This window comes from Lycium barbarum, chromosome 12 (assembly GCF_019175385.1).
Source record: "Lycium barbarum isolate Lr01 chromosome 12, ASM1917538v2, whole genome shotgun sequence".
Taxonomy (NCBI): Eukaryota; Viridiplantae; Streptophyta; class Magnoliopsida; order Solanales; family Solanaceae; genus Lycium; species Lycium barbarum.
In genome coordinates this window covers 82,851,498-82,866,457 of record NC_083348.1, presented here as the reverse complement: position 1 = coordinate 82,866,457, position 14,960 = coordinate 82,851,498, and the positions used below count along the sequence as shown (strand labels likewise).

Below are 14,960 nucleotides of genomic sequence, written 5' to 3'. Positions count from 1 at the left end.
AGCAGCGCTAAGGTGGCATACCACGTGGTATCCACCTCATCAAATGTCAGTGACACGTAGGATTGGATGTCCACTTTGGACAATCTTAACTGATTGGGTGTCCACCTTGGACAATCTTAACTAAGGAAGGATATATTTGAACCTTTTCTCATAGTACAGGGGTATATTTAAACCAATAGTATAACGGCAAGGGTATATTTGGATCGAAAATATAACGAGGGGTATATTTAAACTTTTTCTCATAGTACGGGGTTATATTTGGCCCTTTTCCTTATATTATAGCCTATATGTTCCATCTGTCCGCTTGGTTTTAATAATAATTGTGACCTATTAGTCTATGACAAGTGAAAAACTAAGCAAAAGTACAATCAATATTGCCCAAGCAGAGGTTTCATAATCGCCCAAGAACGGCTTACGTAGTAAATAGAAAAGTCTACTACAAGGAACATGGTCCCGTAGCTCAGTTGGTTAGAGCGTTGGTCTTATGAGCCGAAGGTCGCGGGTTCGAGCCCCGCCGGGACCATTTTCTTTTTTCTGTTCACATTTTGTAGGTCCCATCTTTGAGGTCCATTTTCTTTTTTCTGTTCACATTTTGTAGGTCCCATCTTTGAGGTCTAGGTTTAGGCCCATCTTTGCATAGCTTATGGCCCGTGTTTGGTTAAAGGTTTTGCAAATAATATTGGGAAAGCTATATAAATGACAAAGTTCTGGGCTTAACTCAAGCCACATAGCAAATGTTTCAATATTTACATTTAGTAGCAAGTACCCAGCTGCCAAACGGTTGTATACATTTTTTTCACTGTATTCGTTTTTTTATTTTCGCTGTACCATTTTCTTTTTTCTGTTCACATTTTGTAGGTCCCATCTTTGAGGTCTAGGTTTAGGCCCATCTTTGCATAGCTTATGGCCCGTGTTTGGTTAAAGGTTTTGCAAATAATATTGGGAAAACTATATAAATGACAAAGTTCTGGGCTTAACTCAAGCCACATAGCATATGTTTCAATATTTACATTTAGTAGCAAGTACCCAGCTGCCAAACGGTTGTATACATTTTTTTCACTGTATTCGTTTTTTTATTTTCGCTGTATTCATGAATATAACAAAAAAAAAAAATCCTTTTCTGTTCACATTTTGTAGGTCCCATCTTTGATGTCTAGGTTTAGGCCCATCTTTGTATAGCTCATGGCCCGTGTTTGGTTAAAGGTTTTGCAAATAATATTGGGAAAACTATATAAATGACAAAGTTCTGGGCTTAACTCAAGCCACATAGCAAATGTTTCAATATTTACATTTAGTAGCAAGTACCCAGCTGCCAAACGGTTGTATACATTTTTTTCACTGTATTCGCTTTTTATTTTCGCTGTATTCATGAATACAACAAAAAAAAAAAAACTCCTGTTTTTTCACTGTATTCATGAAAATGACACTCTGTATTCATAACTTGGCTTGCTGTATTCATAAATACAGCGAGTAAAAAGTGAATACATAAAAACATATATACACCAAAAAATTAACAAACACCATATTTTTCGGTATGTATACAACAAACACAGGCGTATACAACATAGATATACTAAAAAAAATTAACATAAACAGGCGAAAAACATTGTATACAACATATGTACACCAAAAAAATAACGAATAAACTCAAATATTGAAGATAAAAAATAAAATTGATTGTATTCATTTGTATACAGGCGTAAATTCACTCTATTCATTTGTATACAAAAATATTTCTTCGAAAAATGCAAAAAAATATTGTATACAGTGTATGTATACACAGATCTGAAAAAAGAACTTCCGATCAGATCTATGTACACCTTCTTCTCCTTCAACTTCTTTTCTCCGTCATCATCACCATCACCTTCAGATCTAAAAAATTCCGATCAGATCTGAAAATTTCGACTAGTTTCTAGGCACCGCCTGTCACCAACAGCGACAACGCCGCCGGTCACCAACAACACCGCCACACCACACCACATCTGTCACCAAACCACTGCCATCACCAACAACAACACCGCCGTCACTTGCCGGAGAAAAATGGAGAGGAGGACGAACTAGACGTTAGAGAGAGAGACAGTGATCGTGGTGAAGAGGCACGACATTTCTCCGGCAGTGGAGCAGTAGGGAAAAGAGAGGGAAGAGAGATAGGATGGTTGGGTTGGAAGTGAATAGTGTGATGGGTATTCTATTTTGCGTGTGTATATATATATAGTTACTAAATGTCATTAATACACAAATGTTTGTTACGAGAAGTAATTAAGTTAAACTATAGCTACTAAATGTCAATACCCACTATATATTTGTTATGTCACGTAGTTATCCCAATAATATTTTAGAAAGGGCAAAGGTGCAAATATATCCCTCAATTTTTGCAATTTAGAGTAGATATACTCCAGTTAAAAAAGTAGTGTATATATATACACCCTTGCCATTACAAAATGATGAAAATATACCCCTGCCCTCACACAAATAGTGCAAATATACCCTTTTCGCTAATGAATTTTTTTTTAAAATCATTTAGTTTATTTTTTAATTAAAAAAAATATCACATGGCTTTTTTAAAAAAAATAATCATCATAGTGATGGGAATTTATTAAACATAAAAAGGAGTCTGTATAGAAGAGCTACTCCAAAATAGGAGAGCAGGAAAATAAAGCAAACAAAAGCAAAATAAAGTTCAGAAAACTAAGCTAACATCAGGAAAATCAAATGCAAATTGATCTACAAGTCCTGGTGCCTTGACTTTCTTCCATCTATCACACCTCCAAGCTCTCATCATGTAGTATGGAACAAAGTTCAATTGAATTTCATTCAGGCCTACAGAACAGTTGTCAATTCACATTTCTAAAGCCACATGATAATTTTTTCTGGTGGGTCGGGTCTGGTTTGTTTTAAAAAATGGGTAGGCTTATTTTTTTTTTAAAGCCACAGAGATATTTTTTTAAACGAACCAGACCTGACCCGCCATTTTTTTTAACCTTTGCTCTAAATCGCAACAGGATTCTTGAAGTTGTATTTGAAATTTTCATGGCCAAACAATGTTTTTCAAATAAAGTGAAAAAAAAATTCGGAAAAAAGTGAAATTCTCACAACCAAAAGGGTAATACGTATTAGGCCCCTTACACTGCTACTATTTCTTTCTGGGCAATTTGCATGATTGCCCTTCATACGGATTGGTCTTTAATTTTTGCCCCTCAATTCGCTGGTCTTTAATTTTTGTCATTCGCTTAAAAAGGTGGCCGAAAATATCTCCAGGTTCTGGGTTTGAAACCCAGCAGAGTAAAAAATAATAATAATTTCGCAAGGCATGAAGTTACATAGAACCTATGCCGGAGACAACAGACTTTAGCTTATAAGACAAACTTTTAATTATGTCTTAAGGCAAAGTCTGCCGCATAAGACAGACCTTTTGCAAAAGCCTTGTCTTGCTAATTTTTTTTTTAATTGAGCGAGAGTTTGAATCTAAAATTTTGAGGTATTTTCGGTCACCTTTTTAAGCAAAAAAAAAAAATTAATGACTAGCCCAAATGTAGGCCAATCCGCGCAAAAAAATTCTTCTTTCTTACAGTTTCAGCTAGGCAAGCAATGGTCCACATACTGATTTCTATTAGGGCCTAGGGCACCTAACACCAATATTTTCCTTTTCCTCTATAACTTTTTGTACCTTACAATTACATTATTGCAAAACTCAATCATAATGATCACCTTAAAATATTCAGCAACTAATGTGCTTGGTTGATGATTAATTGATTGTGGTCATGCTATGGATTAGGTTATACACTTTAATGAAAATTGGGACCACCATAGTACATGCAAAGGAACATAACACACATCTGCGTTTTCCACAGATATTGTCCTATGTATTTGAGGGCCAAATATACCCTGTACTATTGAAAAAGGGCAAATATATCCCTTTTTATATTTTTGGTTCAAATATATCTTTACCGTTATACTATTGGTTTAAATAAATCCCTCCTCTGTTAAAATTGTCCACCTTGGACATTCTATCCTACGTGACAATAATAGTGACGAGGTGGATGTCACATGCCATTGCCACCTCATCACTCCTAACTCATTTTAGAGCCCGTTTAGATTGGCTTATAAGTTGCTTATAAGCTGTTTTCAGCTTTTTTGAGTGTTTGGTTAGCCAGCTTAAAGTCATTTTGTGCTTAAAATAAGCTCAAAAAAATAATTGGCCCATTTGACTTAACTTATCTAAAGCAGCTTATAAGCCAAAAAAAAATAAGTTGAGCTACCCTAATTTTTTGTTTTTTTAGCTTATAAGCTACAAACAACTCATAAGCTGTTTAAAATAAGCCCATCCAAACAGGCTCTTACTCCTCCCCTCTGCCACCACTAAAATTTACACCCCTCCACCACCATTGCCACTATTACCAATTAATTGTGGAATTGAACTGGTGGAATTGGTAAACCTTTTTTGCATTACCGCTAATTGTTTTGAGTTGGGCTGTCTTATTGAGTTTTTGGCATATGTAAGTTTCAACAATTATTTTAGGTGAAAAAAATTAGCGGTTGATATTGTTCGTGATTATACTGGTTCTGAGGATGGCTTGAAATCTCTTGGCAAGTACTCTAACGTTGTGCTTCGCTCTCCGTCTCGCCTTCTTGGTGAAAAAATGGTAGCAGTATGTTCTAAATTTTGTGTGGTTACTTCAACTAAAGTTTCACATTATACAGGTGCTACAGACAAGAAAAGCTAAACAAATTACTCACTTTTGTTCAGAATTATACGTGACACTTTAACTTGTTGGGATCAGAGATACAATTGAAGGATAATATGACGGTAATGGTGGTAACGGTGGTGGGAGGGATGGAAATTCTAGTGGTGGAAGAGGGGAGGAGTAACATGGGTTAGGGGTGATGAGGTGACAATGACTTGTGGCATCCACCTCATCAATATCATTGCCACGTAGGATAGAATGTCCAAGGTGGACAACTTTAATGGAGGAGGGGTATATTTGAACCAATAGTATAACGGCAAGGGTATATTTGGACCCAAAATATAACGAGGGGTATATTTGATCCTGCTCCAATAGTTCAAGGGTATATTTGACCCTTTTCCAATAGTTCAAGGGTACATTTGGCCCTTTTCCTTTTTACTTTAATAAAGAATTTCCATCTTCACTTTAAAAAATGTAGTAAAGGAGGGATAAGAAAATACTAGTTGATCACACTAGACCAGATTCAATAGAGGATTCTTAATTCTTAAGTTGGCATAATATTTCTTTGGATATTCTCAAATCTCAATCATTGTGCCATGAAAAAGTGGGTAGACAAACAAGAAAAACAATAACCTTGTTGTGAACTTGAAGTTCCCACATCGCTCGCACACGGAATTGTGTGCGTGCTTATAAGCAGGGCCTGAAGCCTTTACTTGTAGACGCGTTTTAAATCCGTGAGGGGCTCCAAAGCGAACAATATCTACAAGCTGTTTATAACACGTTATCAGCACGATGCTCGCGATGGGAGGGTGTGTTGTGAACATGAAGTTCCCACATCGCTCGCACACGGGATTGTGTGCGTGCTTATAAGTAGGGCCTGAAGCCTTTACTTGTAGACGCGTTTTGAAAACCGTGAGGGGCCTGAAGTTCCCAAAGCGGACAGTTTCTACAAGTGAGCTATGGTGCCTGGTGGGCCTTCCCTTGAAAGACGCGATTAAAAGTGTGCGGAGCTTGAAGTCTCCAAAGCGGACAATGTCTACAAGTAGTTGGCCTGAAGCCTGGTGGCCCGCCTTCCCTTGATAGACGCGTTTTAAAGCCGTGAGGTGCGCCAAAGCGGACAATATCTACAAGTTGTTTATAACACGTTATCAGCACGATGCTCGCGATGAGGGGGTGTGTTGTGAACTTAAAGTTCCCACATCGCTCGCACACGAGATTGTGTGCGTGCTTATAAGCTAGGCCTGAAGCCTTTACTTGTATACGCGTTGTGAAAACCGTGAGGGGCCTGAAGTTCCCAAAGCGGACAATGTCTACAAGTAGTTGGCCGGAAGCCTGGTGGCCCGCCTTCCCTTGATAGACGCATTTTAAAGCCGTGAGGTGCGCCAAAGCGGACAATATCTACAAGCTGTTTATAACACGTTATCAACACGATGCTCGCGATGGGAGGGTGTGTTGTGAACTTGAAGTTCCCATATCGCTCGCACACGGGATTGTGTGCGTGCTTATAAGCAGGGCCTGAAGCCTTTACTTGTAGACGCGTTTTAAATCCGTGAGGGGCTCCAAAGCGGACAATATCTACAAGTTGTTCCCACATCGCTCGCACACGAGATTGTGTGTGTGCTTATAAGCTGGGCCTGAAGCCTTTACTTGTATACGCGTTGTGAAAACCGTGAGGGGCCTGAAGTTCCCAAAGCGGACAGTTTCTACAAGTGAGCTATGGTGCCTGGTGGCCCTCCTCCTTCGTAGACGCGTTTTAAAGCCGTGAGGTGCGCCAAAGCGGACAATATGTACAAGCATTTTATAACATAATCTACAAGCTGTTTATAACACGTTATCAGCACGATGCTCGCGATGAGGGGGTGTGTTGTGAACTTGAAGTTCCCACATCGCTCGCACACGAGATTGTGTGCGTGCTTATAAGCTGGGCCTGAAGCCTTTACTTGTAGACGCGTTGTGAAAACCGTGAGGGGCCTGAAGTTCCCAAAGCGGACAGTTTCTACAAGTGAGCTATGGTGCCTGGTGGCCCTCCTCCTTCGTAGACGCGTTGTGAAAACCGTGCGGAGCCTGAAGTCTCCAAAGCGGACAATGTCTACAAGTAGTTGGTCGGAAGCCTGGTGGCCCGCCTTCCCTTGATAGACGCGTTTTAAAGCCGTGAGGTGCGCCAAAGCGGACAATAACTACAAGCTGTTTATAACACGTTATCAGCACGATGCTCGCGATGAGGGGGTGTGTTGTGAACTTGAAGTTCCCACATCGCTCGCACACGAGATTGTGTGCGTGCTTATAAGCTGGGCCTGAAGCCTTTACTTGTAGACGCGTTGTGAAAACCGTGAGGGGCCTGAAGTTCCCAAAGCGGACAGTTTCTACAAGCTGTTTATAATGCCTGGTGGCCCTCCTCCTTCGTAGACGCATTGTAAAAACCGTGAGGGGCCTGAAGTTCCCAAAGCGGACAGTTTATACAAGTGAGCTATGGTGCCTGGTGGCCCTCCTCCTTCGTATACGCGTTTTAAAGCCGTGAGGTACGCCAAAGCGGACAATATGTACAAGCAGTTTATAACAAACCTAAGCTTTTTGGTTCTTTTTAAATGCAGGTGGCATTTGAATTGTAAGATAATTTGCAAACTCAGTTATTGAGTTTTTACAAAAAGTTAGTTGTTTGAGCTAAATCTTTTGAAAAAAAGTTAATTATGTGTTTTTGTTAATTAAGATTTGGCTCAAAAAAACACTTCTTATAAAAAGACAATTTTAAAAATAACGAGCAATTGCCATAATAAGAGTTGTTTATAACGACAAAAGAACTATTGTATGGCAAAAGAACCAGGATTGAAGAGTATATGTGTTCCTGCAGCGACATCAAGTTAATACTATAATGCTTACTAGGTTCACATTAAAATGTTTATAAATATTTAGTGAATTTTTTTAATATATATGCAGTGTTTGGATAAAAACTATTGGATTCACGTGAACCCGTAACCAATCATGATTGTGATGGGTAAATATCTCTTCATCTTTAATTAGAGTTTTCAGGTCCTTTAGTATAGAGAGCTTTACCCAACGTTAGACTTATCGACATGAATTCAAATTGGTTCGACTCTGCAGATACCGAATATCGGATGAAAAACATAAACAGATATCAAAAGATATAAAAAAGCATAATAAGGAAAAAGGTTCTAGTTTATTATTATTATTATTATTAATTTTTTTTGCAAATGTATACGAGTACATTTTTCCATTGTTTTTTATAGATGGTTCTACAAAAACAGTTGGGAGTATTTTTCTCTTTAAATAAGGCCAGATAAATTATGCCATATACATTGCCTATATTTTAGTGCTAAGGATGAGGAGTTGAGGACCATCCTAATCAAATCCCAAAAATGCCATGGTTAACTGGTTGTTGTGCTGTGTCCCTACAATATCATTTTATTGACTAAAGAACAATAAAATCTTGATTGGGATTTGTTAAGCCCTCCTTTGATTGAGGACAAACAGACCCATTTTTCTACTCCAATTTTAACACATCAATACTTTTGCTCTTATTATTATCCATCTGATTCCTTTTTGGTTCAACTTCTTTAGAGAAACATGCTCAACTACTTTGTGTCATGGGGCCATTGCAAATATTCATATTCCACACAACCAACAATCAAAGAGTACCAACCTTTTGTTTTTTCTTTCTTTTTTATTCTTTTAATGTCATCTTTCTCAAGTATTTCTTCTCTTCTACTCATCCTGTTTTTTTTGTTCCACTGCCATCACTACTCTGGCACTTGATTTTTCCTCTTTTTATTCTGTTTTTTCTTTGCATTTTAGAAATACCCCATTTGCTAGAAAGGGCTATAGCTAAACCTCCAAGTGAAGGGTTTTTCTCTGGTATGGTTTCTTGTATAAAGTTTGCATTTTTATTTGTTTTTCTTAGTCTATGGTGGAATTATGTGTGTGGGTGCTATTCATTTTCTTGAAATATCTGAGAGAAATTAGAATCTTTCTATTAATGGGAAAAAAACCATCAAAAGATTGGCCCTTTATATTGTTTCTGTTAGTAAATGTGTTTAAAGGTTTCAGGATTTGGTAGTAGAAGTCAAATTAGGAGATGATTTTTTGCATTGAATGGACTTGTAGATTGAGAGTGCATATTCAAAATTAAAATGATTTTGGTAATTTGTTGAGCTTTGCTTTTGTACATTACCATAAACTAGATGGATGCTTTTAGATCAGTGGTATATTCCTAGGTCATGAATAGGTAATAAGCTATGTGTATTTGAATTGTTGCAACTTCTCTTTGTGACTTCCTGTTGCTTTTCATTCATAATTGATTATATGGAATGACTAATTTGAATGCGTATGTGAGCATATGGGAATAGTTTTTTTTTTTGGCCCACGACACCATTCTGTCATTCTCATTTACTGACTATCTATATTTAGTTATTCTACTTGTACTTTAATAGACAGTTGTAGTTCACCTAAAGATTTAAAGTAATGTATTCACAAATATATTGGCCTAATTTTAGGAAGAAATGATCACACATTTTCCTTCTAGAGTTGTAGTCAACCATAATTTCTCACCTCCCTGCAGACCCCCAATGAGAAATGCGAAGTAAACACCAAAGTCTACACGGGCAAATGATTAAGAATTTGATGCTGCTTTAAACTTTAAAGTAACTCAGATATATTTAAAAGACTATCATCAAGCCTTTAAAGGAAACAGAAATCCAATATGAACCTATTATGTTTTATTTCTGATCGAAATTAAGTCAAATCATCTATTAGGGAATCCAAATTTTCCAACGATTAGCGTTGTCCATAGGCTTTTGTATGGTAAAAGGGCTTCTTGTTGTCAATTTGATCAGTTGAATGAACATTTTCATGGATAATGCAACCATTTGAAATATCTACTTTCTATTTCACCTTCTGATGAAAGAGAATATTAGAGCGTGGCTTATGTAAAATAATAAACCCTCAATCTGGATATTTTCAAAACTAATACTATTTCATGTTTCATTTGTTATGATCTGCAGCTGAGTAAAACATCTCCAATGGGTTCTGCAGACTGGCTTAAGAATGTAATCGGTATGAGAAAAGCAAAGGATGGGAGATCGAAAAAATTAAAGGTAAGCATTCATAGCTGTCTCTTCTCGCTAATGAACTTGCCTTAGATGTCCATACTCATTAATAGAATTACATAATTTGATAGTAATGGTGGACAAGAAAGGGAAGGTGCTTGATTAACAGTGTATTTAGGAACTTAGAAAAAGCAGGCTGCTGTCTCTGATTACCGACGTCAAGACTTTGTTGTTTTCTCTCCTTTTTCTCTCTTTTTCCTTTTACCTTTGTTTTGGGCTGAATGGATCAAGGACTTCTGTATGGTGCTTCAGACAAAAATTTTACTCTTAGCTCTTAAGACCACAAATTAAGATGTCTGTATGGTGCTTCAAACAAAATTGTATTCTTTATTTAGAGTCACCAGTACTGTGTAAGATCAACTGGATTCATATTTTTACTTTGAGACAGGGAACAAAAGCGAGCAAAAAGTCTAATGGATGCAAAGGAGATGATCCCCTTCAGAAAGAGCCTTCTAAAATAACCAATGGTGACTTGATCAAGAATCAGAGAGAACTGGGAATGCCTATTGAGGACAGAGCAGCTATTAAGATTCAGACAGCATTCCGTGCTTATCTGGTAAAAACATACTATTTAATTATTATTTATAATCGGATATTAGATATAGATGCTCTTTTTTAATTATCCATCTTGAGACTAAATATTTCTTCAGTGACTTTTTCTTCTGATAACTTCACTTGAGACGCAATGTTGCAGTTACAGAGTGATATAAACCTTCCTTTCTGTCCACTGTCCTGATCGTCAGACATACACTTCCAGATTTAGGACACTAACCAATTAAGGAAGCATCCCATGATCCCAATTGTTCAATGCTCACATACAATTCATCTTTATGGTTTCTTTTGCATCTTTGATGAGTGGGGGCACTACAACAGCATACCCAGTGCGTCCCACAAGTGGGGTCTGGGGAGGGTGGGGGGTATGCAGACCTTACCCCTACCTTTGTGGGGTAGAGAAGCTGTTTCCTGTAGACCCTCGGCTATTCCAACATTGAATCATGGAAAAGATTCTATTTTTTTGAGTAAATTATGAATTTACTTTGGAACATGCTGGTAAATTTACTGGTATCTTATTTCATGGCATGGACTAAAGCTATCATTGAGTTATTGTTGTGACAGAAGATGATAAGTAACACATATCCCATCAAATCATTTGTATCATGCTATAAAGTGGGATTGCAGTCTCCAAAAAAAAAAAAAAAAGAAGAGATGTACCTTTCCAGCATAATGGTTTGGGTATCTTTTCTGTAATGCCACTGCACTTGTTTGATCACTCTGTTATCTAGTGAAATCCTATAATATTACTTGAATTAAAAAAAATCCTATATCGTGCCACTTATTGATTTATTTAGCACAAAGGGAACCATCGATGTCAGATGAGCGTTTCTATAACCTCAAAATATGCAGTGAGAGACCTCTTAGGTTGGGATTGCTATGTGAAGAACTGCTCTATATGTACTGTATTTTTTTCTCTAAATAAAGGGCTATAAAATTGTGCCCTTCACGGTGTCTCAGCTAGATGTTGGACTTTTGGACCAAAGATCCCTTTAGTTAGCTGATAAATTACACTCCCTCAGTTTCACTTTGTTTGGCCTAGTTTGACTTGGCACAAAGTTTAATAGATGAAGGAAGACTTTTAAAACTTGTGGTCTTAAATATGCCATAACATTTGTTGTGCCAATCTTTTCGGAATGAACTAATAAGGAAATAGTGTCAAACAAAGTGGAGCCCAGGGAGTAACAAATAAGCGTGGGAGTGTATCTTTCAAACTTTTGTAACAACAACTATTACTGCACCTCAATCCCAAATTAGTTGGGTCGGTTATGTAAATCCTCATTGAGGGTGTTACTCCATTTAAACTCATCTCAAGCCAATATTATCTTTCAAACCTTTGTAACCAAAAGAAACCAACTCTGATTAATCAGGGAAAACCTCTATTTTACTGCTGTGATGCGTAAAACTCCTGGACGATCACGGTAAGGCAGTTGTTTAAATATTGTTTTACTTTTGTCTGAACCAACCAAAAAAGTGCTTCAACTCTTCTCTTTAGGTTGAATAGAGTTTTCTCCGTTTGCAGGCTAGGAAAACTTTACGTCGACTGAAAGGAAATACAAGGTTACAGTCCCTGACACAACGTCCTTCAGTGAAAAAACAAGCTTCATCAGCTTTGAACTATATCCGTTCATGGAACACGATGCAAACTGAGATTAGAGCTCGCCGTGCCCATATGGTAATGGAAGGGCATCTTAAGCAGAAGAAGCAGGAGAATCAATTGAAGTTAGAGGCAAAGCTTCAAAATGTAGAGGTTAGTTAGTGACGTTTTTATGCCTGGTAATTGTTTATCCTACTAGTTTTTCTCCCCCGTCTTTGAAGCCTTCAAATCAGTATTTGCTTTCTCCTTCTGCTATCAAGAGATTTTCTTGCCTTGATCTTTCAACTGTTATCGTTTCTGTTAACCCTATGTAAATGATCTATTAGAGAAGATTATTCTTTGGTGGCAAGATAAATAAAAATAAACTTCTACTATTAGGAGGACTGCTTTTTGTCATGTTTTTTCTTGAGCCGCAGGTCTTTCGGAAACAGCCTCTCTACCTCTCAAGGTAGAGGTAAGGTCTGCGTACACTCTACCCTCCCCAGACCCACTTGTGGGATTACACTGGGTATGTTGTTGTAGAAGGACTGCGTGGAATTCCGTTAATAGAAGTCAGATATCCAAACTCACTGTGTCGAAATGAAAGCTCCAGTTTACAGCATTTTCATTCATATATGAGTATAATTCACGGTACTAAACTCTGATAATCTTATGCCTTTTCTTTTTTGTATTCTCGTCATGGGAGCTCATGACAGTTTCTATGTCTTATGATGCCTTCTCAATCATGCTGTGTTCTATGTACATACTGCAGTTCTTACACACACAAAAGCAAATGTTTTCAATGTCGTACTCATTTGGTGTACTTTACAATTTTGTAATCACTCTAATACTTAAGACAAGATGGAAAATCCTTTAGCCGATGCCTGGGGCCCAATTACAATTCTATATCATTTGAATTAGTTTATCAGAGATCTAAAGGTGCTAGAGTAAACAAAGTTGAAACATTTATGGATTTTCTCATTGTCCTTTGGATTTGGTTAGCACCTAGTGAAGTTTCTAACATATATGACAAACTACGATCTCAATTAAAGAGTAGTGATCATCTTATTCTTAAGTTGTGATAACAAATTTCTTAATGCCCTTTAGTAGCTCCAAGCCTCCAGGATGGCTGATAGTTGTAACTTGACAAAGATTATGAATGATGCTCTAATTTCTATTCTAATTTTTTCGACATTAATCTCAAGCAAAAAGTAGAAGCCAAGCTAAAAACTTGTAGAAATCCATATTTTGATCGTTTTCCACTTGTCGTTTGCCTAGTCTTGGCCATGGTGCAATTTAGTGTCCTACCGAGCTATATTGTTTTTCTCAAACAGATAGAATGGAGTGGTGGCCCCCAAACAATGGAAGTTATTGTAGCAAGGATTCACCAGAGAGAAGAAGCAGCTATGAAACGAGAGCGAGCTATGGCCTATGCATTTTCTCATCAGGTATATTAAATGGATGACAATCTTCAGCTTGTTTACAGTACTGCGATTTCAGAACAGGAATTCCTACTGAAATATTATGTCACAGTGGAGGGCCAATTCCAACCCAGTATTTGGATCTGGAAATAATGAAATGGGCAAAGCTAATTGGGGCTGGAGCTGGACAGATCGCTGGGTTGCTGCTCGACCATGGGAAAGCCGAGTTCCTGTCCACGCAAGTCCAAAGAAAGTCAACGATAAAGCAAGCAAGACCACTAAAAGTACTACTAGCCCGACAAAGAAAACACCAGTTTCTGTTAAATTAATTTCTCCCAATGCGAAAGGGACTGTAAAAGCTAAAAAGTCTAATGAAGTAGCTGCACAAAAAGTGAGAAGCAAAGTTAAGGAGGCTGGCAGTGAAAAGCAAGAGGTGGAAGTAGAAGCTAACTGAAAAGTATAAGACGTTGAAGCCAAGACACTTCAGTTTTTGTGTATTGCTGATGATGGGGGTGAAAGAAAAACTTGTAAATTTAATCACCGGGCCTGCGTTGATGTATGTAGAGTGCTTTGTCTGATCATTTTCTTTATTTTTCCAAATTCCTCTTACCATATGTTTATATGAGATGTTAAGTTATTCATAGGTTAAAATATGTTTAGATGCCATATCTCATTCAAGAGCATTTTATGTTATAGCTTTGAGTGCCCAGAATGTTCTGTTCCTGTGTCTATTTATCAATTGGCATGAATTCCTTTGCCCAGAAAATATGTGTTGTACATAATATAAATTTTCAACCTTACTGCGGAGTGCAATTTTTAATTGTATAGATTGATTTTCTTCCCTGCCATTTAGATGGCAAGTCAACAGCTTTACTAGAATTACGTATTTGCGGTAGTAGCAGTTTGAATTCTTTCAACGCTATATGTTTCTCCATTCCTAAGAGTCCGTTTGGATTGGCTTATAAGTTGTTGAAGCTTTTTTGAGTGTTTGACTGGTCAGTTTAAAGTCATTTTGTGCTTAAAATAAGCCTAAAAAATAATTTGGCCCGTTTGGCTTAGCTTATCTAAAGCAACTTTTAAGTTGAAAACAGCTTATAAGTTGTTTTTTTTTAAGCTCACTCAAACAGGCTCTAAGTCATCTAGTGACTTCGACAAAATGCATACCTAAAAAGATAAAATGAAGCAACTTAAATATACGAATTATTTCCCTTGTTTCCTTTTATTTTCTTTATTATCTTTTTGTAAGCCACCTAGTTATTGAGAAAGCAAAAATCTTGCCCTAATAAAGAAGACAAGAAGCCAATTTTTGTATGACACTACTATGATGAGGAATGGATTTTTGAGACTCTGTTTGGGAAATTTCCACTGTTTCATCCTATTTCTAATTCAAGTAAAGATATCGTAATCCAAAACTTATTTCCACTATATGAATATAGTTTGACTTAAATATTTACCTGATTATTACACTGAATGAAACAATTTAATTTTAACTGTTAAAAATTAAAGTGAAGAATATATACTTTTCTTTTTCATAACCGAGGTTAAGTGTAAGTATAAATAAATACATGAAAGGCAAATATCTCATATTTATTGATTCGATATAAAT

General features: G+C 37.1%; 1 protein-coding gene and 1 non-coding gene across 4 annotated transcripts; both read left to right on the top strand.

Moving 5' to 3' along the window:
- The first annotated feature begins 449 nt into the window (after positions 1-449).
- On the top strand, positions 450-523 carry TRNAI-UAU (transfer RNA isoleucine (anticodon UAU)). Its single transcript has one exon. It is a non-coding gene; the product is annotated as a tRNA-Ile (tRNA).
- A 7,521-nt stretch (positions 524-8,044) lies between these two features.
- LOC132623197 (protein IQ-DOMAIN 9-like) lies at positions 8,045-14,120 on the top strand. 3 transcript variants are annotated; one of them, XM_060337927.1, is made up of 7 exons: positions 8,047-8,335; positions 8,496-8,555; positions 9,701-9,793; positions 10,194-10,361; positions 11,880-12,107; positions 13,268-13,381; positions 13,467-14,120. In XM_060337927.1, exons 3-7 carry the CDS (start codon positions 9,719-9,721, stop codon positions 13,806-13,808), a joined length of 927 nt encoding a protein of 308 aa, XP_060193910.1. In that variant the 5' UTR covers positions 8,047-8,335; positions 8,496-8,555; positions 9,701-9,718; the 3' UTR covers positions 13,809-14,120. The 3 variants fall into 3 exon arrangements, with proteins under 3 accessions (XP_060193908.1, XP_060193910.1, XP_060193909.1); XM_060337925.1 differs by lacking the exon at positions 8,496-8,555 and having other exon boundaries at positions 8,045-8,335; XM_060337926.1 differs by lacking the exon at positions 8,047-8,335 and having other exon boundaries at positions 8,343-8,555.
- Positions 14,121-14,960: the final 840 nt, after the last annotated feature.

Excerpts from the sequence above, each read along its gene's own strand:
- LOC132623197 (XM_060337925.1), top strand. The coding sequence starts at position 8,288 with ATGGGGCCATTGCAAATATTCATATTCCACACAACCAACAATCAAAGA. Across the intron at positions 9,794-10,193 it reads GGAGATCGAAAAAATTAAAG|GGAACAAAAGCGAGCAAAAA; the intron begins GTAAGCATTCAT and ends ACTTTGAGACAG. Across the intron at positions 10,362-11,879 it reads CAGCATTCCGTGCTTATCTG|GCTAGGAAAACTTTACGTCG; the intron begins GTAAAAACATAC and ends CTCCGTTTGCAG.